This window comes from Lepidochelys olivacea, assembly GCF_965140295.1.
Source record: "Lepidochelys olivacea isolate rLepOli2 genome assembly, chromosome: 8".
NCBI classification, from domain to species: Eukaryota; Metazoa; Chordata; order Testudines; family Cheloniidae; genus Lepidochelys; species Lepidochelys olivacea.
In genome coordinates, this window is record NC_140418.1 from 28,769,166 (window position 1) to 28,793,330 (window position 24,165).

The 24,165-nt window shown below is 40.5% G+C and overlaps 2 protein-coding genes across 3 annotated transcripts in view; one reads left to right on the top strand and one right to left on the bottom strand.

The window, feature by feature from the left end:
* TENM2 (teneurin transmembrane protein 2) overlaps positions 1-24,165 on the top strand; it is a 996,821-nt gene that overhangs the window by 515,228 nt on the left and 457,428 nt on the right. The gene's annotated exons all lie outside the window — the stretch shown is intronic.
* Positions 2,467-20,537, bottom strand: LOC311525645 (uncharacterized protein; the record flags this gene model as incomplete). The annotated part of the gene is made up of 4 exons (XM_084637947.1): positions 20,407-20,537; positions 15,220-15,302; positions 3,569-3,980; positions 2,467-2,981 (listed from the first exon to the last, which is right to left on the bottom strand). Exons 3-4 carry the CDS (start codon positions 3,975-3,977, stop codon positions 2,467-2,469), a joined length of 924 nt encoding a protein of 307 aa, XP_084494073.1. The 5' UTR covers positions 3,978-3,980; positions 15,220-15,302; positions 20,407-20,537.

Consider the following 24,165-nt stretch of genomic DNA (forward strand, 5'->3'; position numbering starts at 1 on the left):
GGCTAAAACATTGTCACGGGTCATTCTGGGTACATATCATTAGGCCCCCGTTCCCTCCCTCCCTCCGTGAAAGCAAGGGCAGACAATTGTTTCGCGCCTTTTTTCCTGAGTTACCTGTGCAGACGCCATACCACAGCAAGCATGGAGCCCGCTCAGGTAACCATCACCGTATGTCTCCTGGGTGCTGGCAGACACGGTATGGCATTGCTACACAGTAGCAGCAACCCACTGCCTTCTGGCAGCAGATGGTGCAATATGACTGGTAGCCGTCATCGTCGTGTCCGAGGTGCTCCTGGCCATGTCGGCTGGGAGCGCGTGGGCAGACATGGGCGCAGGGACTAAATTTGGAGTGACTTGACCAGGTCATTCTCTTTAGTCCTGCAGTCAGTCCTATTGAACCGTCTTATGGTGACCAGGCAGGCGATACGGATTGCTAGCAGTCCTATTGCACCATCTTCTGCCGAGCAGCCATGAGATGTGGATGGCATGCAGTCCTTCTGCACCGTCTGCTGCCAGCCAAAGATGTAAAAGATAGATGGAGTGGATCAAAACAAGAAATAGACCAGATTTGTTTTGTATTCATTTGCCTCCTCCACCGTCTAGGGGACTCATTCCTCTAGGTCACACTGCAGTCACTCACAGGAAAGGTGCAGCGAGGTAGATCTAGCCATGTATCAATCAGAGGCCAGACTAACCTCCTTGTTCCAGTAAGAACAATAACTTAGGTGCACCATTTCTTATTGGAACCCTCCGTGAAGTCCTGCCTGAAATACTCCTTGATGTAAAGCCACCCCCTTTGTTGATTTTAGCTCCCTGAAGCCAACCCTGTAAGCCATGTCGTCAGTCGCCCCTCCCTCCGTCAGAGCAAAGGCAGACAATCGTTCCGCGCCTTTTTTCTGTGCGGACGCCATACCAAGGCAAGCATGGAGGCTGCTCAGCTCACTTTGGCAATTAGGAGCACATTAAACACCACACGCATTATCCAGCAGTATATGCAGCACCAGAACCTGGCAAAGCAATACCGGGCGAGGAGGCAACGTCAGCGCGGTCACGTGAGCGATCAGGACATGGACACAGGTTTCCCTGAAAGCATGGGCCCTGCCAATGTATGCATCCTGGTGCTAATGGGGCAGGTTCATGCTGTGGAACGCCGATTCTGGACTCGGGAAACAAGCACAGACTGGTGGGACCACATAGTTTATTGCAGGTCTGGGACGATTCCCAGTGGCTGCGAAACTTTTGCATGCTTAAGGGCACTTTCATGGAACTTTGTGACTTGCTTTCCCCTGCCCTGAAGTGCATGAATACCAAGATGAGAGCAGCCCTCACAGTTGAGAAGCGAGTGGCGATAGCCCTGTGGAAGCTTGCAATGCTAGACAGCTACCTGTCAGTTGGGAATCAATTTGGAGTGGGCAAATCTACTGTTGGGACTGCTATGATGCAAGCAGCCCACGCAATCAAAGATCTGCTGATATCAAGGGTAGTGACCCTGGGAAATGTGCAGGTCATAGTGGATGGCTTTGCTGCAATGGGATTCCCTAACAGTGGTGGGGCCATAGACGGAACCCATATCCCTATCTTGGCACCGGAGCACCAAGCCGCCGAGTACATAAACTGCAAGGGGTTCTTTTCAATAGTGCTGCAAACTCTGGTGGATCACAAGGGACGTTTCACCAACATCAACGTGGGATGGCCGGGAAAGGTACATGACGCTCACATCTTCAGGAACTCTGGTCTGTTTCAAAGCTGCAGGAAGGGACTTTATTCCCAGACCAGAAAATAACTGTTGGGGATGTTGAAATGCCTATAGTTATCCTTGGGGACCCAGCCTACCCCTTAATGCCCTGGCTCATGAGGCTGTACACAGGCAGCCTGAACAGTAGTCAGGAGCTGTTCAACTACAGGCTGAGCAAGTGCAGAATGGTGGTAGAATGTGCATTTGGACGTTTAAAGGCGCGCTGGCGCAATTTACTGACTCGCTTAGACCTCAGCGAAACCAATATTCCCACTGTTATTACTGCTTGCTGTGTGCTCCACAATATCTGTGAGAGTAAGGGGAGACGTTTATGGCGGGGTGGGAGGTTGAGGCAAATCGCCTGGTTGCTGGTTAAGCACAGCCAGACACCAGGGCGGTTAGAAGAGCACAGGAGGGCGCGGTACGCATCAGAGAAGCTTTGAAAACCAGTTTCATGACTGGCCAGACTAAGGTGTGAAAGTTCTGTTTGTTTCTCCTTGATGAAACCCTCCGCCCCTTGGTTCACTCTATTCCTGTAAGCTAACCATCCTCCCCCGCTCCCTTCGATCACCGCTTGCAGAGGCAATAAAGTCATTGTTGCTTCACATTCATGCATTCTTTATTCATTCATCACACAAATAGGGGAATGACTACCAAGGTAGCCCAGGAGGGGTGGTGGAGAAGGGAAGGAAAATGCCACACAGCACTTTAAAAGTTTACAACTTTAAAATTTATTGAATGCCAGCCTTCTTTTTTTGGGCAATCCTCTGTGGCGGAGTGGCTGGTTGGCTGGTGCCCCCCCCCCACCACATTCTTGGGCGTCTGGGTGTGGAGGCTATGGAACTTGGGGAGGAGGGCGGTTGGTTACACAGGGGCTGTAGTGGCAGTCTGTGCTCCAGCTGTCTTTGCTGCAGCTCAACCATACACTGGAGCATACTGGTTTGGTCCTCCAGCAGTCTCAGCATTGAATCCTGCCTCCTCTCATCATGCTGCTGCCACATTTGAGCTTCAGCCCTGTCTTCAGCCCGCCACTTACTCTCTTCAGCCCGCCACCTCTCCTCCCAGTCATTTTGTGCTTTCCTGCACTCTGACATTATTTGCCTCCACGCATTCATCTGTGCTCTGTCAGTGCGGGAGGACAGCATGAGCTCGGAGAACATTTCATCTCGAGTGCGTTTTTTTTTCTTTCTAATCTTCACTAGCCTCTGGGAAGAAGAAGATCCTGTGATCATTGAAACACATGCAGCTGGTGGAGAAAAAAAAGGGACAGCGGTATTTAAAAAGACACATTTTATAAAACAGTGGCTACACTCTTTCAGGGTAAACCTTGCTGTTAACATTACATACATAGCACATGTGCTTTCGTTACAAGGTCGCATTTTGCCTCCCCCCACCGCATGGCTACCACCTCAACCCTCCCCCATCCCCGTGGCTAACAGCGGGGAACATTTCTTTTCAGCCACAGGCAAACAGCCCAGCAGGAACGGGCTCCTCTGAGTGTCCCCGGAAGAAAAGCACTCTATTTCAACCAGGTGACCATGAATGATATCTCGCTCTCCTGAGGATAACACAGAGAGATAAAGAACGGATGTTGTTTTAACGCCAGCAAACATACACTGCAATGCTTAGTTGTACAATGATTCCTGAGTACGTGTTACTGGCCTGGAGTGGTAAAGTGTCCTACCATGGAGGACGCAATAAGGCTGCCCTCCCCAGAAACCTTTTGCAAAGGCTTTGGGAGTACATCCAGGAGAGCCGCGAATGCCAAGGCAAATTAATCCTTTCACATGCTTGCTTTTAAACCATGTATAGTAGTTTAAAAGGTACACTCACCGGAGGTCCCTTCTCCGCCTGCCGGGTCCAGGAGGCAGCCTTGGGTGGGTTCGGGGGGTACGGGCTCCACGTCTAGGGTGAGAAACAGTTCCTGGCTGTCGGGAAAACCGGTTTCTCCGCTGGCTTGCTGTGAGCTATCTACAACCTCATCATCATCATAATCATCTTCTTCGTCCCCAAAACCTGCTTCCGTGTTGCCTCCATCTCCATTGAAGGAGTCAAACAACACGGCTGGGGTAGTGGTGGCTAAACCCTCTAAAATGGCATGCAGCTCATCATAGAAGTGGCATGTTTGGGGCTCTGACCCGGAGCGGCCGTTTGCCTCTCTGGTTTTCTGGTAGGCTTGCCTCAGCTCCTTAAGTTTCACGCGGCACTGCTTTGGGTCCCTGTTATGGCCTCTGTCCTTCATGCCCTGGGAGATTTTGACAAAGGTTTTGGCATTTCGAAAACTGGAACGGAGTTCTGATCGCACGGATTCCTCTCCCCAAACAGTGATCAGATCCCGTACCTCCCGTTCAGTCCATGCTGGAGCTCTTTTGCGATTCTGGGACTCCATCATGGTCACCTGTGCTGATGAGCTCTGCATGGTCACCTGCAGCTTGCCACGCTGGCCAGACAGGAAATGAGATTCAAAAGTTCGCGGTTCTTTTCCTGTCTACCTGGCCAGTGCATCTGAGTTGAGAGTGCTGTCCAGAGCGGTCACAATGGAGCACTCTGGGATTGCTCCCGGAGGCCAATACCGTCGAATTGTGTCCATAGTACCCCAAATTCGAGCCGGCAAGGCCGATTTAAGCGCGAATCCACTTGTCAGGGGTGGAGTAAGGAAATAGATTTTAAGAGCCCTTTAAGTCGAAATAAAGGGCTTCGTCGTGTGGATGAGTGCAGGTTTACATCGATTTAACACTGCTAAATTCGACCTAAAGTCCTAGTGTAGACCAGGGCTCAGTTACAGCATGTGTGCACCTGCTTATTGACTGTAGCACAAAATCCTGTAAACTTTTCTCCTTTTTCAGGCAAAATTTCTGTTGATTTCATGATTTGGCCTTGTGGAACTATGTGATAGGCAAATCTCCAAAATGACAAATTCATTTAATGGAGTATCAGACTGTTGGACACTCCCCTGATGTTATCCAAAATGCTTTGGTCTGTAAAATTGAACTGGAAATCTAGAACAAAGTATTGCAAGATTTCTTGAGCTTTCTACTCTTATTTATTGTCAGGCTTTGTCTACACACAAAAGTTACAGTAATTTCAGAAAAATAGCTTGTAAGTGGATTTAATTAAACTGGTGTAAACCTGAATTTTAGCTAAATCAGAGAAAGTTTTGTATGTAAGTCAAGGTCTCACTACGTAACAACCAGTGAATATTGTCCACTTTTTGGCAGTTCTGCTGCCAAGTAGAACAAGGAAATGCAGAACTATGTAGTTAACTATATTTTTCTGAATCTCACAATGGCTGAAATTGGTGAAGGTTTAGATAGGTTTATCTGAACCAGTTTTCCCATCTGTGTACTTTTTTATATTTTTCCCATTGCCTCAGTTAGACCTTCTGATTTTGAGGTATTTTTTAAAATAACTTGGCAGGTATAATATGTAATTCTGTGTATGTTTGTTTATGTACAGAGCGGCACATAATATGCATTGAGGTGAGTGACTTGTGTTTGTGTACATATATATTTATATTGTGTATATATAGAGAGATCTATAAATACATACACATTCAATGTACATTTGAATATGTATGTATATACAGTAAGTGAAATCTTGTCATTGAAGTCAACGGCAAAACTCCCATTGCTCCAGTGGGGGGAGAGGGGAGAAAGCAAGACTTCACCTGATGTAAACATGAGGAGGAGGATTGCATGTACAGTATATTGCATGAATAATTGAATGCAAGGCAATAAAGATTGAAGACAAGGCAATAATTCAGACAGAGGTATTGACCTGACAACAGAGATTTTAAGCACAGCAAAAAGCCTCTGAAAAGAGTTGCCCAGTATATTAGTGTTTAATATATACCAAATTATTTCTGTAAGCCTTCTGCTGCCTAGGTTCTTTAAATCTAAAACCCATTATGAAGTGGAAGGAGAATAACCAATATACATTTATGCAGCTGAAGGATTAAAGGTCATGTGATGACAGAAGACAGCTTACTGAAAAGCAAAATTTATTAGGAAATAATAATTTGTATTTAATACAATAAATCCTTGCTTAATAGCTTCTCAGTCACTTAATTTTCTGAGATATCATATATAGCCAATCTACTTAATGTAATGTATAGGATTTTAATAGCTTTATGCTCTGATATTAGTCTCCATCAATCACCTTTTAACAACAACTCTATCTATTACATTCTTCTGTTATGTTTCCAGGAATGCTACATTGTAGTAACTATGTAATATGTAATGCATCTCTAACTTTTACTTTGAAAAAGGCTATTTTGAACTGACTTCAATGGTACCATTAGGAGCTACTTAATGGACCACCTCTGCCACCCTGAGTTCCATTGAATAGAACATACTCTGCAAGGGTGCCTGTGGTCCCTATTGAAATTAGTGAAACTACTTACTGTAAGAGTGGCTGAATGAGGTTCCCTATATATCCAAACAGATGTTTGACTACATAATAATAGTGTCATTTTTTAAAAAAACGCTGCATTCTTATGATCACCAGTATAATAAAATGTGGTGTATACCTGTTGATATAAGGTGAGCTAGAAAGAAAACCCATACAATACATTTTAAATAGGTTCCATGTTGTACGTGTCATAAAACTCAATTAACCCTTTATAGAACAACCTCATATATTCACGGTCACCTGCGCAAGTGTAATCACATTACTATATTTACCTCGTCAAAAACACATACAAGGTGCTCAATGAAATGTTTCTTTCCCAGGCACCACACATTAAAAATCTATTATGTACGTTTGTATGATAGTGAAATGAAACTGTATTCCATTTTGGAGGAGGTTTGCTGAGAGAGATCTAATGCCATAAGCTTCATTTGGAAAGCACATGTTGCTGAGATTCAGGAAGGAATCTATCCCATTTTACCTTGCATCTTTATATTCCCATGTGTCATTTTACAGCCCATGTGCCTCCTTTAGTGAAGCTCAGCTGTGTAATTTCTACCTTCCTCCAGGCAGTGATTCTTACAAGCAGACAATTACTGGTGTCAGCAAACATGTGGCTATGGTTCACTGCATGATTAGCTCTTAATATTTTGTTAAAGGAATAATTTGAAACCTTCAGTATGATTGGGGATAAATCACTTTTCAAGTGTATCACAGCAGATTGTTTGAGATTAAAGAGATGGCAGAAATATGTCCTTTTTAACTGTTAATTTTTAATAGAAGAAATATGGTTAAAATTTACTAGTAGTTTTATTAGGATATAAAACTAAATTCTGCTGTTATCTTGGTATAAATCCAGAGCAACTTCAGACTTTAGTGTACCTCATGCTGTGAGGGTTGCACAGATGTAATGGATGGTGGAATTTGACCCAAGTGATCTATGAATGGCCTTGACTTTACATTTTTGTGCTCTGATCCTGCTAATGCTTATACGTTGTGACAGGGTCGGGCCAGATGGCTATAGGAGAGTGATAGAAGGCAGATATATTAGCCCCAGGTTAAGTAGGTCCCTTTTCCCTGGGTAAGGTAACAGGGAAGGTTCCAGAACAATCAGGAACTTTCTGGAAACAATTAAGGCAGACAGGATGATTAGAACACCTGCAGCCAATCAAGAAACTGCTAGAATCAATTAAGGCAGGCTAATCAGGGCACCTGGGTTTAAAAACGAGCTCACTTCAGTTCGTTGTGTGTGTGAGGAGCTGAGAGCAAGAAGCTGAGAGTGAGAAGGCGTACTACTGGAAGACTGAGAAGTACAACCATTATCAGATATCAGGAGGAAGGTCCTGTGGTGAGAATAAAAAAGGTGTTGGGAGGAGGCCATGGGGAAGTAGCCCAGGGAGTTTTAGCTGTCACGCAGCTGTTACAGGAGCTACTGTAGACAGCTGCAATCCACGGGGCCCCGGGCTGGAGGACGGGCCCGGGTTCCCTCCATCCCCCCAACTCCCTACTTGATACCGGAGGAGTTGAATTGTACTGTGGGTTCCACCAGAGGGGAAGGTCTCTGGCCTGTTCCCCGATCCACTAGGTGGATCAGCAGAGACTGTGGGGATTGTTGTTCTTCCTTTCCCCATGCTGGCCAGTGATGAGGCTAACTGAGTGAACGGCAGATTTGAGCCACGAAAGTGGCCAAACTGAGGGCTGCCGTGAACTTCTGAAGCGAGAAAACCCGCCAATAAGCACAGGACCTACCAATGCAGAGGAGGAACTTTGTCACAACATGTAACTGTAAACACATACCCCTTGAGCTGTAACTTTTCATGCTTAATTGTTTCCAGAATCAGGGCCTTAAACTGCTGGATTGTCATTTGATTTTTGCATTTTAGACTACAATCTTGCAAAACACACTTGTGAGTAGCTTTATATTGTGCATAGTTGCATTCAATTAATAGGATTACTTGTGTACATAAGTAAAAAGAAAAGGAGTACTTGTGGCACCTTAGAGACTAACCAATTTATTTGAGCATGAGCTTTCGTGAGCTACAGCTCACTTCATCGGATGCATACCGTGGTTGCAGGAATAGGACCTTAGTTTCAGACAGAATTTCTAAACTTTCGATGTTGATGTTGAAAATCAAACTTTGGTTCTATCAAGTTTTCTTTTCCAACGTGTGTTAGAGCAATGAGATAATTTTCTTGCTGCAGCCAACTGAAATAAGCATGTTTGAAACTCAAGAGTTAGCACTAGATTTCTTTCCCCCTTCAAGGAGCTTAACTGAGTGATCATTGTGTTGTTAAATACAAATGAGATTTTATTTTCTTATGACTAATTTAAAACAGGTGCATTAATCATTACTGTATAGCCAAGCGTTTTAATTATTAAGGGTTTTTTAATAATAGTTCTAGAGACCCAAACTTTGATTTCTATTTCCTTTTGCTTTGTTCCTCCTTTGCTGTGGTAAAGAATGTTCAATATCATCCATACAGTGGTGTAGACCTTCTGTACTTCTAGAAAACAGACTTAATAAGATGTGTAAATAACAAAGAGGATATAATACTTGTCAGGCAACTGATGGCCAAATATAAAATACACTAAGTCAGAAACTGAAGGGAATATCCAAAATAGAGAATTTTACAAAACTTGATGTCAGCATTCTACATTCTATATTATTCAGACTTCTAGCCACCCACAGGCTAATCAAGCTGAAAAATGATGGATTTTCTATTGTTTTAGTTCAATAATTCAACTTCATATAATTGTTCGGAGTTTGGTTTTGTTACAACTTTACCAAAATTGGTAGCATCCCTTGGTCTACCCAGGTATAGGAGGCTAGATCCCTAACCTGTAGTTCTTCAATGCCTTTCTTTGACTTTCTTTTTGACATGAGTAAGAGCTTTGTGAAGCTTGAAAGCTTGTCCCTGCCACTAACAGAAGTTGGTCCAATAAAATATATCACCTCACCACCTTGTCTTTTTATTTTTATATCATTGCTATTTTTATTCTAATATGCACATTGTGACAGATTTCCCCATTGTACCTTCTTTGCTTGAGTGTATATCTGAAATTATAGCGCTGTATTTTCTTCCCAACATTTGGATTGTTTTGTGTTGGTATGTGATGGAATTATTGTAATTATTAAAAAAAAATCTTCCAAGACCAATAGCAGTAATATTAGTTTGAGCACCATATTTCTAATTTAATTTAGTTAATTTTTAATTTAGCAATATAACCTATAGTGTACACCCAATACCATCCTGAGGTACTGCATGTGATCAACAATGTAATATGTAGATTCTCCCATTTTCTAGGTTTGTCAGGTTGTTTTATACTTTCCATAATAAAGTAATATTCTTGATAAGATAAACAAGATGATATTAAGTAAAACTGATATTAATATCTAATGTGTATGTTCTCTAGTCCTTATATATAATTAGAATTCAGCTGGAGGTTTTAAAAGCATTAATTTCCCTTGGCAGATGTGAATTGAAATAGTAAATTATGAAAAATCTGCAACACAGTTACATGAGGCAGACTAGAGATAGGTTGACAAATAGATTTATCTTGCATTTTTACCCAAGCCACCCAATCTATCCATATAGCTAAATCCTGCAGTCAATGGATGTTTTGCTTGTGTAAGGACAGAAAGATTTGGCTCTTGGTTTTGTCTTCCAGCACCTAGAGGCTCTGATTCAGGAAAATACTTAGTCATGTAGCAGATGTTAAGTACCTTGCTTAAATACCCCTTCCTGACTAAGGATGCTTTCCTGCCTCAGGGCCAGAGGGTGTAAAGATATGCTTCAGAGTAACAGCCGTGTAAGTCTGTATTCACAAAAAGAAAAGGAGTACTTGTGGCACCTTAGAGACTAACCAATTTATTTGAGCATAAGCTTTCGTGAGCTATAGCTCACTTCATCGGATGCTGTAGCTCACGAAAGCTTATGCTCAAATAAATTGGTTAGTCTCTAAGGTGCCACAAGTACTCCTTTTCTTTTTAAAGATATGCTGTATCTCAAAAGGTAGAGATAATATCAATTGAGCCTGAGTCATTGGGGCATGTTTTTATTTTGTATTTCTGCTATTTAAGAACTCCTGTGTGTTTACATTAATAATTAACAAGGACAATTATCTTTATCTTTTCAAGTGAAGTGCTGCACTCGTAAATTAATGATGTGGCAGTAGTTATTAATTACATAGATATTTGTAAAGGAAGGCAAGTTAATACATTCCTTTTACTACCAAGACCAGCCTTATCTGTGAATTTTAACCTAAGCAGTCCTGTGGAGTTCTTGTAAAGGGTTTGGCAATGGCTTGCTAATGGTCAAAATGGCTTAACCATGTTTAAATGAGAACCTTTTGAATTAGCTATTGTCAGTATCAGAGTAGCAGCCCTGATAGTCTGTATCTTAGATAGTCTCTAAGGTGCCACAAGTACTCCTGTTCTATTGTCAGTAGTTATCTGCATGAAAAAATCTTTGATAGATTAATACATGTGTTTTATTGGAAAACAAACAAAAAACACCCAGCAGTACAAATATGAGCCCTCTGTCTTTTGGTAAACATGAACATTTAAAAATGAAGCATCTAACCTTTTAAAATTACAGCTTGAAGTGTCAATAATGAATCCATTAATTTCTGGAAATAGCTATTTAAATATTCTGTTTTAGCTCCCATCAGCATTCACTTTTACTTTGCTGTGTCCAATCCTAAATCAAAGACTGTGTTAGTTCTACTGTTTCTAGCCAATCTGCCTTGCTTTGACTCGTAACCTCAGGCTTATAGAAAAGGCTTGTATCATATGGCCTATTCACCTATACTGTGTCCTTGTGGCCCACTGAAAAGCATTATAATCTGCTTCATGTCACATTCATTTAAAAGTCTTTGGGTGAAAATCTGACTCCACAAATATCCCCGTGAATTCTGCGGGCCCAGGATTTCACCTTTTGGGCCTGGGTCTGCCCTCCGTTAGAGTGGAGTAAAACATGAGTAACTCCTTTCAAGTCAGCAGTTTATCCAGGTATAAAATTAGGGTTAGTGAAATCAGAATCAGGATCTTCCTAGTAAAGGAAAAATACTACATTGTATGTATAGCCCAAACCAGACACTTGTGCCATATGCCACATTGGCAGCTAATTCAGGGAGAGAAAAAAATATTGGTAATACCTTATTCACTGAAGTAGTTTTAAAAAACTTTGTGGTATCAATTTCGTATTGATTTGGGGTAAATAATTGAATGTTAAGCTCCATTGTTCATTAAAACAACACTATCAGATAGAGAGTTTATATTGAATGATACAAACAATAATGACTTTCAGAACCTTTGGAATTATTGAAATTTTCAAATTAGCATATAAGGGAACAACCAGTAAAAAGCAAGGCTAATACATGGCATAAGGTACTTTGTTCATTTGGTGTGTTAACAATAATTTAGTTTTAATTATGTGTGAAAATATTGCATAATACTTAAGAACCTGTTCTGTAGCATGTTATTAAAATGTTGTTGTTCATGAAAATAGGATTGCTACCTACAGGATTTGCTATTACATTTTTGCGCAGAAGCAGGGTGAAATCATGAAATATATTGTGAGCAGATTTCAGAGTTTGTAATTTAATGAAGTGCAAATCAGAAAGGTTCTCTGGTACAGGAATTGACATATTGGAATATGTGAAATGTAAGGGTTGAATCCTGGCTCACGTATATACATAGAGCTTCCAAGGAAGTCAGTGAGTGTTTCATGCTCAGAGCTTGGAATCTGAGTCAGATTCTGCCTGGTCCTTGTGTGGTAGCTCATATAAGGGTGTAAAGATAGAGTGACCATACGTCCATTTTAGCTGGGACAGTCCCCTTTTTAAGCCCTGTCTCAGACGTCCTGACTTTTTTGGCAAAAATGGGCATTTGTCCCATTTGCCAAAAATGTGAGGTGTGTGGAGGAATGTTCCGGGGGGGGCAAGTGGTGACGAGAGGCACTAGGCAGTGGGGCTCAGGCTGTCAGTCTCAGGAGGTGTGGGGCTTGGGCAGTCAGCCCCAGCCCCAGGCAGAGTGGAGTGATCGGTGAGGACAGGTGGCTCAGGCCAGCCTCATAGGGGGTGGGTGCACTCGGCCAGCCCCACCCAGTGTCCTGTTTTTACTTTGGGAAATGTGATCACCTTATGTAAAGACTAGACAGAATTGCATGAGAACCAGTCAGGGTTGCACCCCCTGTGCTCTAGGGAGCACAAGTATTTCTCCCTTCCTACTCGCCTGAGTGTGGCCAGGGCCCCGAGAACATAGGTCCAGAGGTCCATCCCCTTGCATACAGCAAGCAGAGCTGGCTATCTGCATTGGGGAGGTAAGCTGCCCAGTATGAAAGGATGCTAGAGGCATGCACTGCTGCACATTCTGGAGCTCCAGAAGATGTCTTTTGCCCCCTGGTGTTCTAGCTGCACCAGTGCAGCTTCACACTGCCCCCAACGATGAGCTACTTACCCCAGTGCCACGTTCTAGCCCTTAATGAGTAAAACCTGGTAAACTTGCCACATTATTAAAAGATATGTAAGTAAAATGGCCTTTCAAGTCTAATGTAATTGAGACAGCCTGAATACTGCAAATGCCAATTAAAGAGAGATCATTTAGAATAATAGTACTTAAACTATCATTTGACTAAATTACATAGCTATGTAAAAAGGTAGGGAGAGAAAATCAAGCAGAGCAAGGCCAGAATTTAACCAAGGGTGGAACCAATTTTGTTTCAAAATATCAGAGGTAGAGAAAAATTGATATGCTGTTCTTCTGTTTGAAGCCTATGGAACAGAAATTGCTGAGAGGCATCTGTTCAGTTTCTACTGTCCTTTGGTCTCCTAAAATATGGGTGTTTTGTTGGAAGGATAGGATACACAGCACAGTTAAATGAAGGGTCATATACTGACTCAACTATAATGGTCAGTAAAATAATAAGAGAAAAAGAAGAGGGACAAATATATGGTTGTCAGCTCGAGGACACTGTAGCAAGAAGCCTGGGCGTGGAGCATGAAATACCTATGAAAAGTCATTCACTACAGGTTTCCTATAAAATTGAATCTGTTTTGGTGGACAGCCTAAATAATTTATGTTAATTAAAAGAGCCACATTCATATCTACTTTCTGAGCAGTTTTGCACAGGATCTGTAACAGATTACAGTTTATTATTTAATATTTGTAACTAGTATGATTGTCTTGGGTGGTGCATTGCATAGTTAGTGAAAGTATGGTGCCTATCTCAAAACACACACAATCTAAGTGGATCACCAGAAGAGAGAACTTTGGGGGAGATAACAGACAAGGGGACTAGAGAGAGGGATAGGCAAACAAGGTTGTCACAGTACACGGTCATGTTTGTTCCTAAGGGCTTATTTTTTATATAATTACATTTGTAAATTATTTTTATTGTTTAAAGAGAATTAATTAGATGGTAGTTGGAGCAGTTGTAGGGAAAGTTGTATTTTGAGGAGGGATATGAAGAGTGGGAGGGAGTTTGTGTGCCATGCAGGATCAGAGAGGACTTTCCAGATGTAGGTGTCAGCTTGGGAGAAGGGAAGAAGGGGCACGGCGAGTGATGCAGAAGTGGTGGAATACAGGGACTGAACAGGTGAATGGTGGGAGACCAGGAATCAGATGTAGGCAGGGCAGAGCTGTGCAGAGCCTTGGAAGCAAGGGCAAGGAGCTTGAAAGTGACCCAGAAGGAGATGGGCTTTTAAGGGAAGTTGAAGGCCATAGTGATGAACGAGCCTAACCGACCCTGTAGCAGTTGTTAGAACAAAAGCTTCTGAAGCTGTGATGATTTATTGTGGCAAGTCTAGCTTGTTAACTCCTCCAGTGATATAAAGCAAGTTGGAGCAGCCTCCCTGGGAGAGAGAAATATGGAGCTGGGATATGGGAGCTCATGTAGGGCCACTCTAGAGATGGCCAGCTAATGGGAGGAATTTTTTTGTTGTGCTATTCTTTTTGAATTGCCAGTAAAGCCAATTAGATTGGCATTTGTGAGGGTCAGGATGACATCCTGTGTATTTATACAGCGCTTAGCACAATGGGGACCTGAGCTTGATTTAGAACAGTGGGTTCGACCATAATACAAAACAGCAACAATAATAATAAAAACTATGGAAGGGGTGAGTTTGGATACAGACTCAGGGTGTGTATGATCTGTTGAGAACAGGATGGGGACTCAGTCTTTTCATTGCAAGGAAGATGAGTTTGGCAGTCACATTTTAGATAGACTGGAGGGAAGTTAGGTGGCTAGAGAGAAGGATGTTACAGTAGTCTGTGCTGGAGATAATTGAGGGATGGACCAAAGGGTTTGGCACTAAGCATGGAATAAATGGGAAAGATTTTGGATAGGCTACAAAGGAAGAAAGAACAGGATTTAGCCACAGCTTGAATATGATCAGTAAAGGAGAGAGGAGTCAAGGATGGTACTTGACTTATTTATAATATTAACATTCATGCCATCCTAATTGCAGAATACTACAGAAATATACTCCTGAAATATCTTGTATTGTCTGAATAGTTCTTTGTTGGAAAGGGGGAAATTTTTTAATATTCTGCATAATTTGGCATACCTTGCTGACTGAATATGCCTGAAGAAAACCTTCAATGGCAATTAATATCTAGGATACTATTATGAGTGAATTTCTGGCTTTTCATATTATAACGTATAGATAATCATTGGACTTGAAAATTGAAAGAGAACATTGATGTTTCGTGTGGAACCCTACAATTACATGAATTTGATAATAAGTGCCTTTAGTCCCTTTTCTTATGAAGATCAATGCATTTGCGGGGGTATTGGGGAAGGGAATCCTTTTTGCAAGGTTTCTTGTTGGCGATGTATAAACAAAAGAAAAGAGATTTTCCTGTTCGGCTTCTGTGTTTGAGGCTGGGGATCAAAATTCACTGTATTGAACTCTGTTATAACTCCTGTTAGAGATCGTTCAGTATAAATACCTATTACACAAGGATGCTTATTGGTACCATGAAAATGTCGTAAACTTTATCAGCCTAATACCCAAAAAAGTGCAAGCTCTTTGTCACAAGAATTAATTGAAGCAGAAGTAAAAAAAAACTTACCAGTTTAAACTAATACACATGCCTTTACCCAGTCTTCACTTGTGTTCATTCAAAATTGACTTGCTCTTGGTAGGTGCAGACACCTGCAAAAAAATATAATAGTTGCATACACCCTAAAATGTGCATATACAAAAGAATTAACATTTGCTCCCACAAAACCCATTGGCTCCCAACTATTTTGCCATTGTGAATGCTAATGCTTGTGTATGCTGGTGTGTGTTAGGCTGTTAAAGGGCTCGTGCAGGAGTGATAAATGATGAAGAGGATAGGTCACTAATTCAGAGCAATCTGAATTACTTGGTAAACTGCACACAAGCAAACAATATGCACTTTAATATGGCTAAATGTAAATGTATACATCTAGGAACAAAGAATATAGGCTCTACTTACTGGATGAGGGATAAACAGGAGTATCTCAAATTGGTGTAGAGAGGTTTTTTACCTCTATATTTGGCACTAGAAATATACTGTGTCCAGTTCTGGCACCCGCAATTCAAGAAAGATGTTGATAAATTGGAGAGGGTTCAGAGGACAGCCCTGAGAATGATTAAAGGATTAGAAAATATGCCTTATAATGAGAGACTCAAAGAGCTCAATCTGTTTAGCTTCACACAAAAAAAAGTTAAAGGGTGACTTGATTACAGGCTGTAAGTGCCTACATGGGGAACAAATATTTAATAATGGGCTTTTCAATCGAGCAGCAAAAGGTATAACGTTATCCAATGGTTGGAAGTTGAAACTAGACAAAATCAGACAGGAAATAAGGCATAAATTTTTAATTATGAGAGTAATAAACCTTTGGAACAATTTTCCCAGGGTTGCAGTAAGTCTCTATCAGTGACAATTTTTAAATCAAGTTAGGGTTTGTTTTTTTTTAAGTATGCTTTAGGAATTATTTTGGGGGAATTCCATGGACTGTGTTATACAGGACGTCAGACTAAATGGTCACCATGGTCCCTTTTGTTCTTGGAATCTGAGAGTTCGCATATGAACAGGTGTTTGTTCTTCTAAAATGCAGATGTAAGTGAAGACCAAGACAATAAATCTGGACCACAGCATCAGTTCCGAATTTCTGGGTGACCATGTTAAGTAGCAGAAGATATAATTAATCTAAAGTAAATATACACAATATAAAATGCAGATGTGTAAACTAAGCATTAAGTATACTCAAGCATCTGTTTCAACATAATGTTCTTCTCCACAAACGGAGTTTTTATTTAAGAGGAATGCAATGTACCCTGAGCATTGGACTCTAATCAGCCAATTAAGGTACCCAACAATTACAAGACTGGGGTGAAAACTAATAAAAGGATAACATAACTATATTGATTTTAAAGCAGTTCATATATTACTCCCACAGGACAACTCTGGTTTTTACTTCTGCAGTATATTCACTGCTCTTGTTGTTGCTTTTTGCTCAGTGTGGAAGCAAAGCCTATTTAGCAGTAAGGTTTTAGTGGGTGGACTTGTCTTGAGGACAGCATCTGCCTTTCCTGTGTATGCTTCTCAACATAGTTTATATGTAGCTTTTTTGTTATTCCAGGAGCCTCTGAAGCATATAATATTTAGTTCCCATGAGTCTGAACTATCTGTCTCAGCTCATGTTTTAGCAAGTTGTTTTGTCCTGCAGCTGAGTCAGGATTTATCTGTCTTTGACAGAATGGACAAACTGTCCACAGGTCTTACATGCTACTGCTTGTATATTTAAGTAACTCAGCTGTCACTCAGAAATGTATTGATGAGCAAGCTTAAGCATCCCACAAGGGTCTAAATAATATCCTTTATAATAATAATGTCTTGTTCTATAATTACACCATTATTTGATACAATTATTCTCTGACTCGGGCTAGGGAGTAACCCCTTGCTAAAGAAGGTGTGCGGGGTAGAGCATAGTGTGGTTTTTACTCAAAATGCTTAATGCACAGGACTGTATGTTTTTACAGTTGATATTAGGAGTGTTCATTCTTCTTTAGTTATCATTTTTCAAATCCCTCATTCCTATTTACTACCTACAAAGAGGTAATTGTTTCCCCAGTATTTTAAGTGTGGAGGGGTCTCCTCTGCATGGAACTGCCTTATCTTACACTGGGGGAGTAGTTCAGATACTTCAGTAGGACCATCCCCACTTGCACCAGCCCTATTTTGAGGTTGGAGATCCAAAGATGCTATCACAGACTGTCAGAAAAAGCTGGCAGAAAGCAGATGCAATCTGATCCTGTATTAACTGTTCTGTGATCCCCTTCATGCCAGGAAGCATGTGTGTGGGTCCCGAAGGCAGGAGTGACTAAAGGAAGTCCTGGTTACATATCTCCAATGGAGCCATGCTGTCACAGAGTCTCAGGGAGGGCAGAGGACCCTACAGTGGTTCTCAAACTTTTGTATTGGTGACCCCTTTCACACAGTAAGCCTCTGAGTGTGACCCTGCCTTATAAATTAAAAACACTTTTTTTATATTTAATGCTAATATAAATACTGGAGGTGAAGTGAGGTTTGGGGTGGAGGCTGACAGTTCGCAACACCCCATGTAATAACCTTGCAACCCCTGAGGGGTCACGACACCCAGTTTGAGAACCCCTGCAATCTGCGTAAAGGAACAGAACCTCTGTACAGATTGTCCTGAACTTCTGTGAAATCCTTGGAATCTGTAGGCTCCTTGAGGAAAAGTCACAGTCCATTCAGCAGCATTCAGGTTGAGTAGACTCTGTTTCTATCATCTGAAGCTTTTTCCCATAGGAGAGGGTGATATGTTGCAAGACTCTTTTTTTTTTCTTTTTTCTTTCTTTGGGATAAGTGCCAATTTTGTGGATCACTTGAAAACCTAGCAGATTGGCTCTAGAAACTAATATTAGCTTTACGTTTTAGCCAGCACTCTTTTGAGTGGTTTCCAGGCATTTTTAAGGTAGACATAATTTCTCAGAGATGTGCTTAAAAGGATGGAAAAAACTCGGAGTCAAGCTTTATTAGCTCTTGAAGCCAAAACTTGACAGTTGGAGACCTCTTTGAAAGAGAAGTTTTAGAACTTTTTTTAAGTCATGGAAACTGTAAACATTAATGTTTTAAACAAAAAAGTAAGTGCCTCATTAAAATGTGCATATCATGCTGTATGCTGTTTATGCCCTGAAATGAGAAGACTTCACACTTGCTTAATAAAAAATAGCAATTTCTTAATTTCACCCCTGCAGTTCTGGACTGGGAAAACAATTTATTCTGTAAATACTAAGTTTTTACTGTTATCAGAAGTTTGATGCTAGTCAGCATCTTGATAATGTCCAACAGTGTGATTTATTTTTAACAGAATACGAAGATCCCAATTGTGCCTCAGGTCCTATGCTGAATGAGCTGTTGGCCAGTCAAGAGATTTTTTTTTTATGTCATAACAAATACATCTCAGGCAGAGCCTATTGGCCATACAGGATTTTCTCACATTTGTAGACATATGGCTCCTTTGCAGATAGACAGACAGATAGCATCAAAAGAACTCTGTGCAGCTCAAAAGCTTGTCTCTTTTGCCAACAGAAGTTGGTTCAGTAAAAGATATTATCACCCAAGAACAGCAATCTTTTTTTGCATGATGGACACTATATAAAACAAACCTTGAATGGGAATTAGTGGCTAAAACCTTGTAGTTAATTAGGAAAAGTTCTGCTTGCCTTTGTTTTTAGTGATCAAATCATTGATCTGATCCCATGTGTGAACTTTCTTCATGGGCATTCAGATATTAATGGTCATAATTATTGAGCATTGTGCACCAGATTTAAGACTTTATACACTCTTGATGCTGAGAGGATTTTAGCAGAATTAAAGAAGGTTGCTGTTTAAGGTTTTAGTTGGATCTGGCTTCAGATTAACTTTTTCCAAATGAATGCAGGTTTCATGCAGTAGATGCAACTTTTATCATATTTCCCTTAAGGTTATATATGACTTTAACTAAAAAAGCTGTAGTCCTCAGTTTTCATGGGTCACAAAACAAGTACCCATTCCCCCTTATATTTTGCTCTGGCCGTTAATAAGATCTTGATAAATTTACTTTGCCATTCAATGTAGGTAATAGAGGATGGAGTACTGCATGGGTCCATACATTTTCCTGTTGTCTAGGAAATGGCACATACTGTAATCAGTAATGTGATAAATTACTTTGTCGTTATTATTGTGCTTCATTAACTTTTTTCAGGACAGAAAAACATTTCTGTCCTGAAAAAATATATCTTTATCTCTTGTGAGTGTTCCCCATTATTCAGACTTCTACATCGTTCTGGATAAATGCAAGATTTACATTTAGATTCCAGTAAATACTTCTAAGAACAGGTATCAAAGGTAAACAAAATATCTCCGAATATACAGCAGCTGCCAAGAGCACTTCAAAAATATAGAAGAGACAGCTCTTTATTTTTAAATTTCAATTTTCCAGGTGTTTTTATGCTCGAATGTCAACAACATCTTTAATAGCTATTTCACATTATTTTTCATTTGATGTGTCTATTTCTGCTACCGCTTTATGTCTTGACTGGAAGAGTCAGGAAGACTAGAGGATTTCTCATTAATGACATGTGGTGACACTTTACTTTATTGTTCACTGATGACTTTCTGACAGAGATAGATGACATGCTTGGAGTTTCCAAGAAAATGTGATTCCATCATTGAATGGGGGAGCTTTGAAACAATTTTTGTGATTTACAAACAGGTTATGGATGTGCCAAATCTGGCAAACAGTGACATTTACTGTAAAATGTGGAGCACCAGCAGTGGAGTCACTTGATTGTTGTTATGCTGAAATCTGTTTTCTCAATGTTACAGTTGAGCATATATTTTACAGCCCCAAAAATATTAGTTCATATTGTATTAGTTTTATTAACAATACAGAATTAGGGAACACTCCCTCTTTGTCTGTTTGATAGATTGACACAATATTAAATACAAAAAGTTAGTAAACATTTTGGTTAGTTTCACCTACAGCATTTCAAGCTTTTAAAGAAAGTGGGGAATAATTTTATTGCATTGGGTTATGTGGACCTAGCATGACTGTATAAACAAAAAGATACAATAATGAAAATGTAGAGGAAGAGCCAGGTGGAATATCATAACTGATTCACAGAGCTTCTAGGCAAAAATCTAGGAAATTTAAATTGTGAATAACATTTGTAAAACAGAGTCAAGTAGAAATAAAAACAACATTCTTCCTGTTCTCACCTCTTTCCTGTTCCCATGGCATAGAAGGAACTTCATTCATACTGGGCCAAAGTACTCAGCAACAACTGTTATTGGTGTGTGCTCTGGAAAACATGTTTCCTCAGATCATAATATTCTTATCACAAGCATAGACCCTCAGGACAATGAGCTCTCTGTTTCCTGTGGAACTTTAAATCCAGTTCAGGAATTCCAAATATAGTCCTGTGGCTGCCACTTAACCATTGGATTGCTGCTGGATATTTCAAGTATGTCTAGTAGGGCAGAAGACACCCACAGTGCTGCAGAATGTACCACAGATATCCTTACATTACAACATCACAAAGAATTGAGCTTTAGGAAAATGGATCAAAAAATCTCATCCAAAACCAAGAATACTAATGACAGGTTTCAGAGTAGCAGCCGTGTTAGTCTGTATTCGCAAAAAGAAAAGGAGGACTTGTGGCACCTTAGAGACTAACCAATTTATTAGAGCATAAGCTTTCGTGAGCTACAGCTCACTTCCTCAGATGCATATCGTGGAAACTGCAGCAGGCTTTATATATACACAGAGAATATGAAACAATACCTATTCCCACCCCACTGTCCTGCTGGTAATAGCTTATCTAAAGTGATTTCCAGCACAAATCCAGGTTTTCTCACCCTCCACCCCCCCACACAAATTCACTCTCCTGCTGGTGATAGCCCATCCAAAGTGACAACTCTTTACACAATGTGCATGACAATCAAGCTGGGCTATTTCCTGCATAAATCCAGGTTCTCACATCCCCCCACCCCCATACACACACAAACTCACTCTCCTGCTGGTAATAGCTCATCCAAACTGACCACTCTTCAAGTTAAAATCCAAGTTAAACCAGAACATCTGGGGGGGGGGGGTAGGAAAAAACAAGAGGAAACAGGCTACCTTGCATAATGACTTAGCCACTCCAAGTCTCTATTTAAGCCTAAATTAATAGTATCCAATTTGCAAATGAATTCCAATTCAGCAGTTTTTGAACTTCAAATCCAGACTCCAGCGAGAAACTGCTGAATTGGAATTCATTTGCAAATTGGATACTATTAATTTAGGCTTAAATAGAGACTTGGAGTGGCTAAGTCATTATGCAAGGTAGCCTGTTTCCTCTTGTTTTTTCCTACCCCCCCCCCCCCCCAGATGTTCTGGTTTAACTTGGATTTTAACTTGAAGAGTGGTCAGTTTGGATGAGCTATTACCAGCAGGAGAGTGAGTTTGTGTGTGTATGGGGGTGGGGGGATGTGAGAACCTGGATTTATGCAGGAAATAGCCCAGCTTGATTGTCATGCACATTGTGTAAAGAGTTGTCACTTTGGATGGGCTATCACCAGCAGGAGAGTGAATTTGTGTGGGGGGGTGGAGGGTGAGAAAACCTGGATTTGTGCTGGAAATCACTTTAGATAAGCTATTACCAGCAGGACAGTGGGGTGGGAATAGGTATTGTTTCATATTCTCTGTGTATATATAAAGCCTGCTGCAGTTTCCACGATATGCATCTGAGGAAGTGAGCTGTAGCTCACGAAAGCTTATGCTCTAATAAATTGGTTAGTCTCTAAGGTGCCACAAGTCCTCCTTTTCTTTTTAAGAATACTAATGTTACACAATTTACCAAAAAACAAACAAACAAAAACAACAACAAAAAGAGGGGGGAAAATTTTTCCTTTAAATCCAGACTTTAGCTTACAGGAGACTGTCAGCTAGTGTTCGGAGTTTTCATAGATTCATAGACTGTAAGAGCAGAAGGGACCATTCTGATCATCTAGTTTGTCTTCCTACATAACACAAGCCATAGGATTTCACCCAGTAATTCCTTCATCAAGTCCATATTTTGTGCTTGAGTGTGGGCATATTTTTTTAGAAAAACATCTAGTGTTTTAAGATTCTTACTGAGCCTGTAAAATGGTCATTTTTCTTCTGTTTATTTTATCATTTTTACTACTGTCCGTTTACTTTTCTAAATCAAATTGCTTTTAAAAGCTCGGTCTAATCTGAGCTCTGTAACCCCTGTCCTGGAGGATGTATACATAGGCTTAATTTTGAGCACATGAATAATCCCCAATAGCTTCTATGAGACTATTCACATGCTTAAAGATAAGCACTGCATCAGTCCTAGCAGGATCAAGATGTAGCTATTATTCCAAAGATTGTACTATTGTAAATTGTCTCTCAGGAAGTCCTGGATGTCACTCCAGACTTCCTGCTCCTGCTGAGAGCCATAAATTGTATTTCCTAACTGCACAACTTCAGTGGTGATAGTCGATGATCATCATTGTACCTGGCATTAAGGGGCCATAATGGTGGCAGTGGGGTTCAGAATCTCACCTAAGGAAACTAATTATAATAATTTCATCATAATGTTCTGTGTCAGCCCTGCAGGGGAACTAGAGATTAAAATCATATAATTTATTCTACAATAAACAAATTAGAGATTAAAATAATATAAATTATTCTACAGTAAATAAACCATAAATATAAAAACTAGAGATGTTCCTCCCCAAGTGCCTCTGACTCAACTGGTCGCCCCGCCTTCACACTGCATGCATTCAGTGGATCTGCAGCATACACAATTTGCAAAGTCAGCAACAGCCATCTTTCTGCAAACCTAGAGGATAAAACACAGTTATCACAGCAGCTAAAGCCCTTCTTCCTTGAGTTTCAATCTGTGGTGGACAACATACTGTGCTACTAGATTTCACCTAAAACTGTCTTTCGCTCCAGTTAACAAGGTTCCTCATCTTTTTGAGTTCTAGTTCTATAGCTGAGATGTTCGTAAGTGAATGTAAAAAAAGTATTTATTTTATATTTTTAACTTTGTATTTTTCAGTCCACCAACAACATATAACTAATTACATTTGATGACTGTATATATCCTGTTTTCATCAGATGCTGAAAAAATGCTGTCATTTGAAGTTGTGGAGTTTTAATATCCGTGTAAGTTTCTTTTACGGATGCTACTGAAATAGAATATACTATCACAATGAATAAAAATAGGAAGGTTTAGATTTTTTGATTAGTGATATGTCAGTAGTGGAATGTGCATGTTTGTCAGTTGGATACACAAACCAAAAGAATGCTTGACTCTCTGTTTTTACAAATGTTCTTCACAATTTAATTTCCTATCTTTTTGCCTAGTTATGATATTCCACATATCTTTTCCTTTACATTTTCATTATTGTATATATTCATTTACACAGTCACGCTCGGTCAACAAGACCCAGTGCAATAAATCAAGACATGATGGCAATTACTTAGGGGTATTTACCTTTTTAGCTTGGATAGTGGACTTCAGCATAACAGTGGAGGGTCTAGGGGTCTGCCCATAACTCATTTCTTGGAAAAAGAAAAATTGATTACAGGGGTTTAACGAGAGACCTAACCAAAACTAGATACATCTAACCAACGTGCTCTGTGAAAGACAGAATCTGAGCCATATTTTAGCAATAAAAAGGGAGCTATTAATTGTTGTTAAGCATCGTCTCTTACTCAGAGGGCTATCTTCTAGAAAGCAGAGAATGAAACTATCTTGCCAGCCCCCTAATGTAAAAGAAAATGTAAGAGAAATGTAAGAGAAAAGTGCTTTGAAAAGCAGGAATGGCTGCCCTAGGTTGAGGAGGTATGCTTGGGCATGCAAGCTGACCCACATGCATGGACTTGATAAATAGGGCCTGGAGACAGCTAAGAGGAGTTGGCATTTGGACAGCAAGGAAGACTGCCAATCTGACCAGGGGGGTCAGAGGGGGTATTGC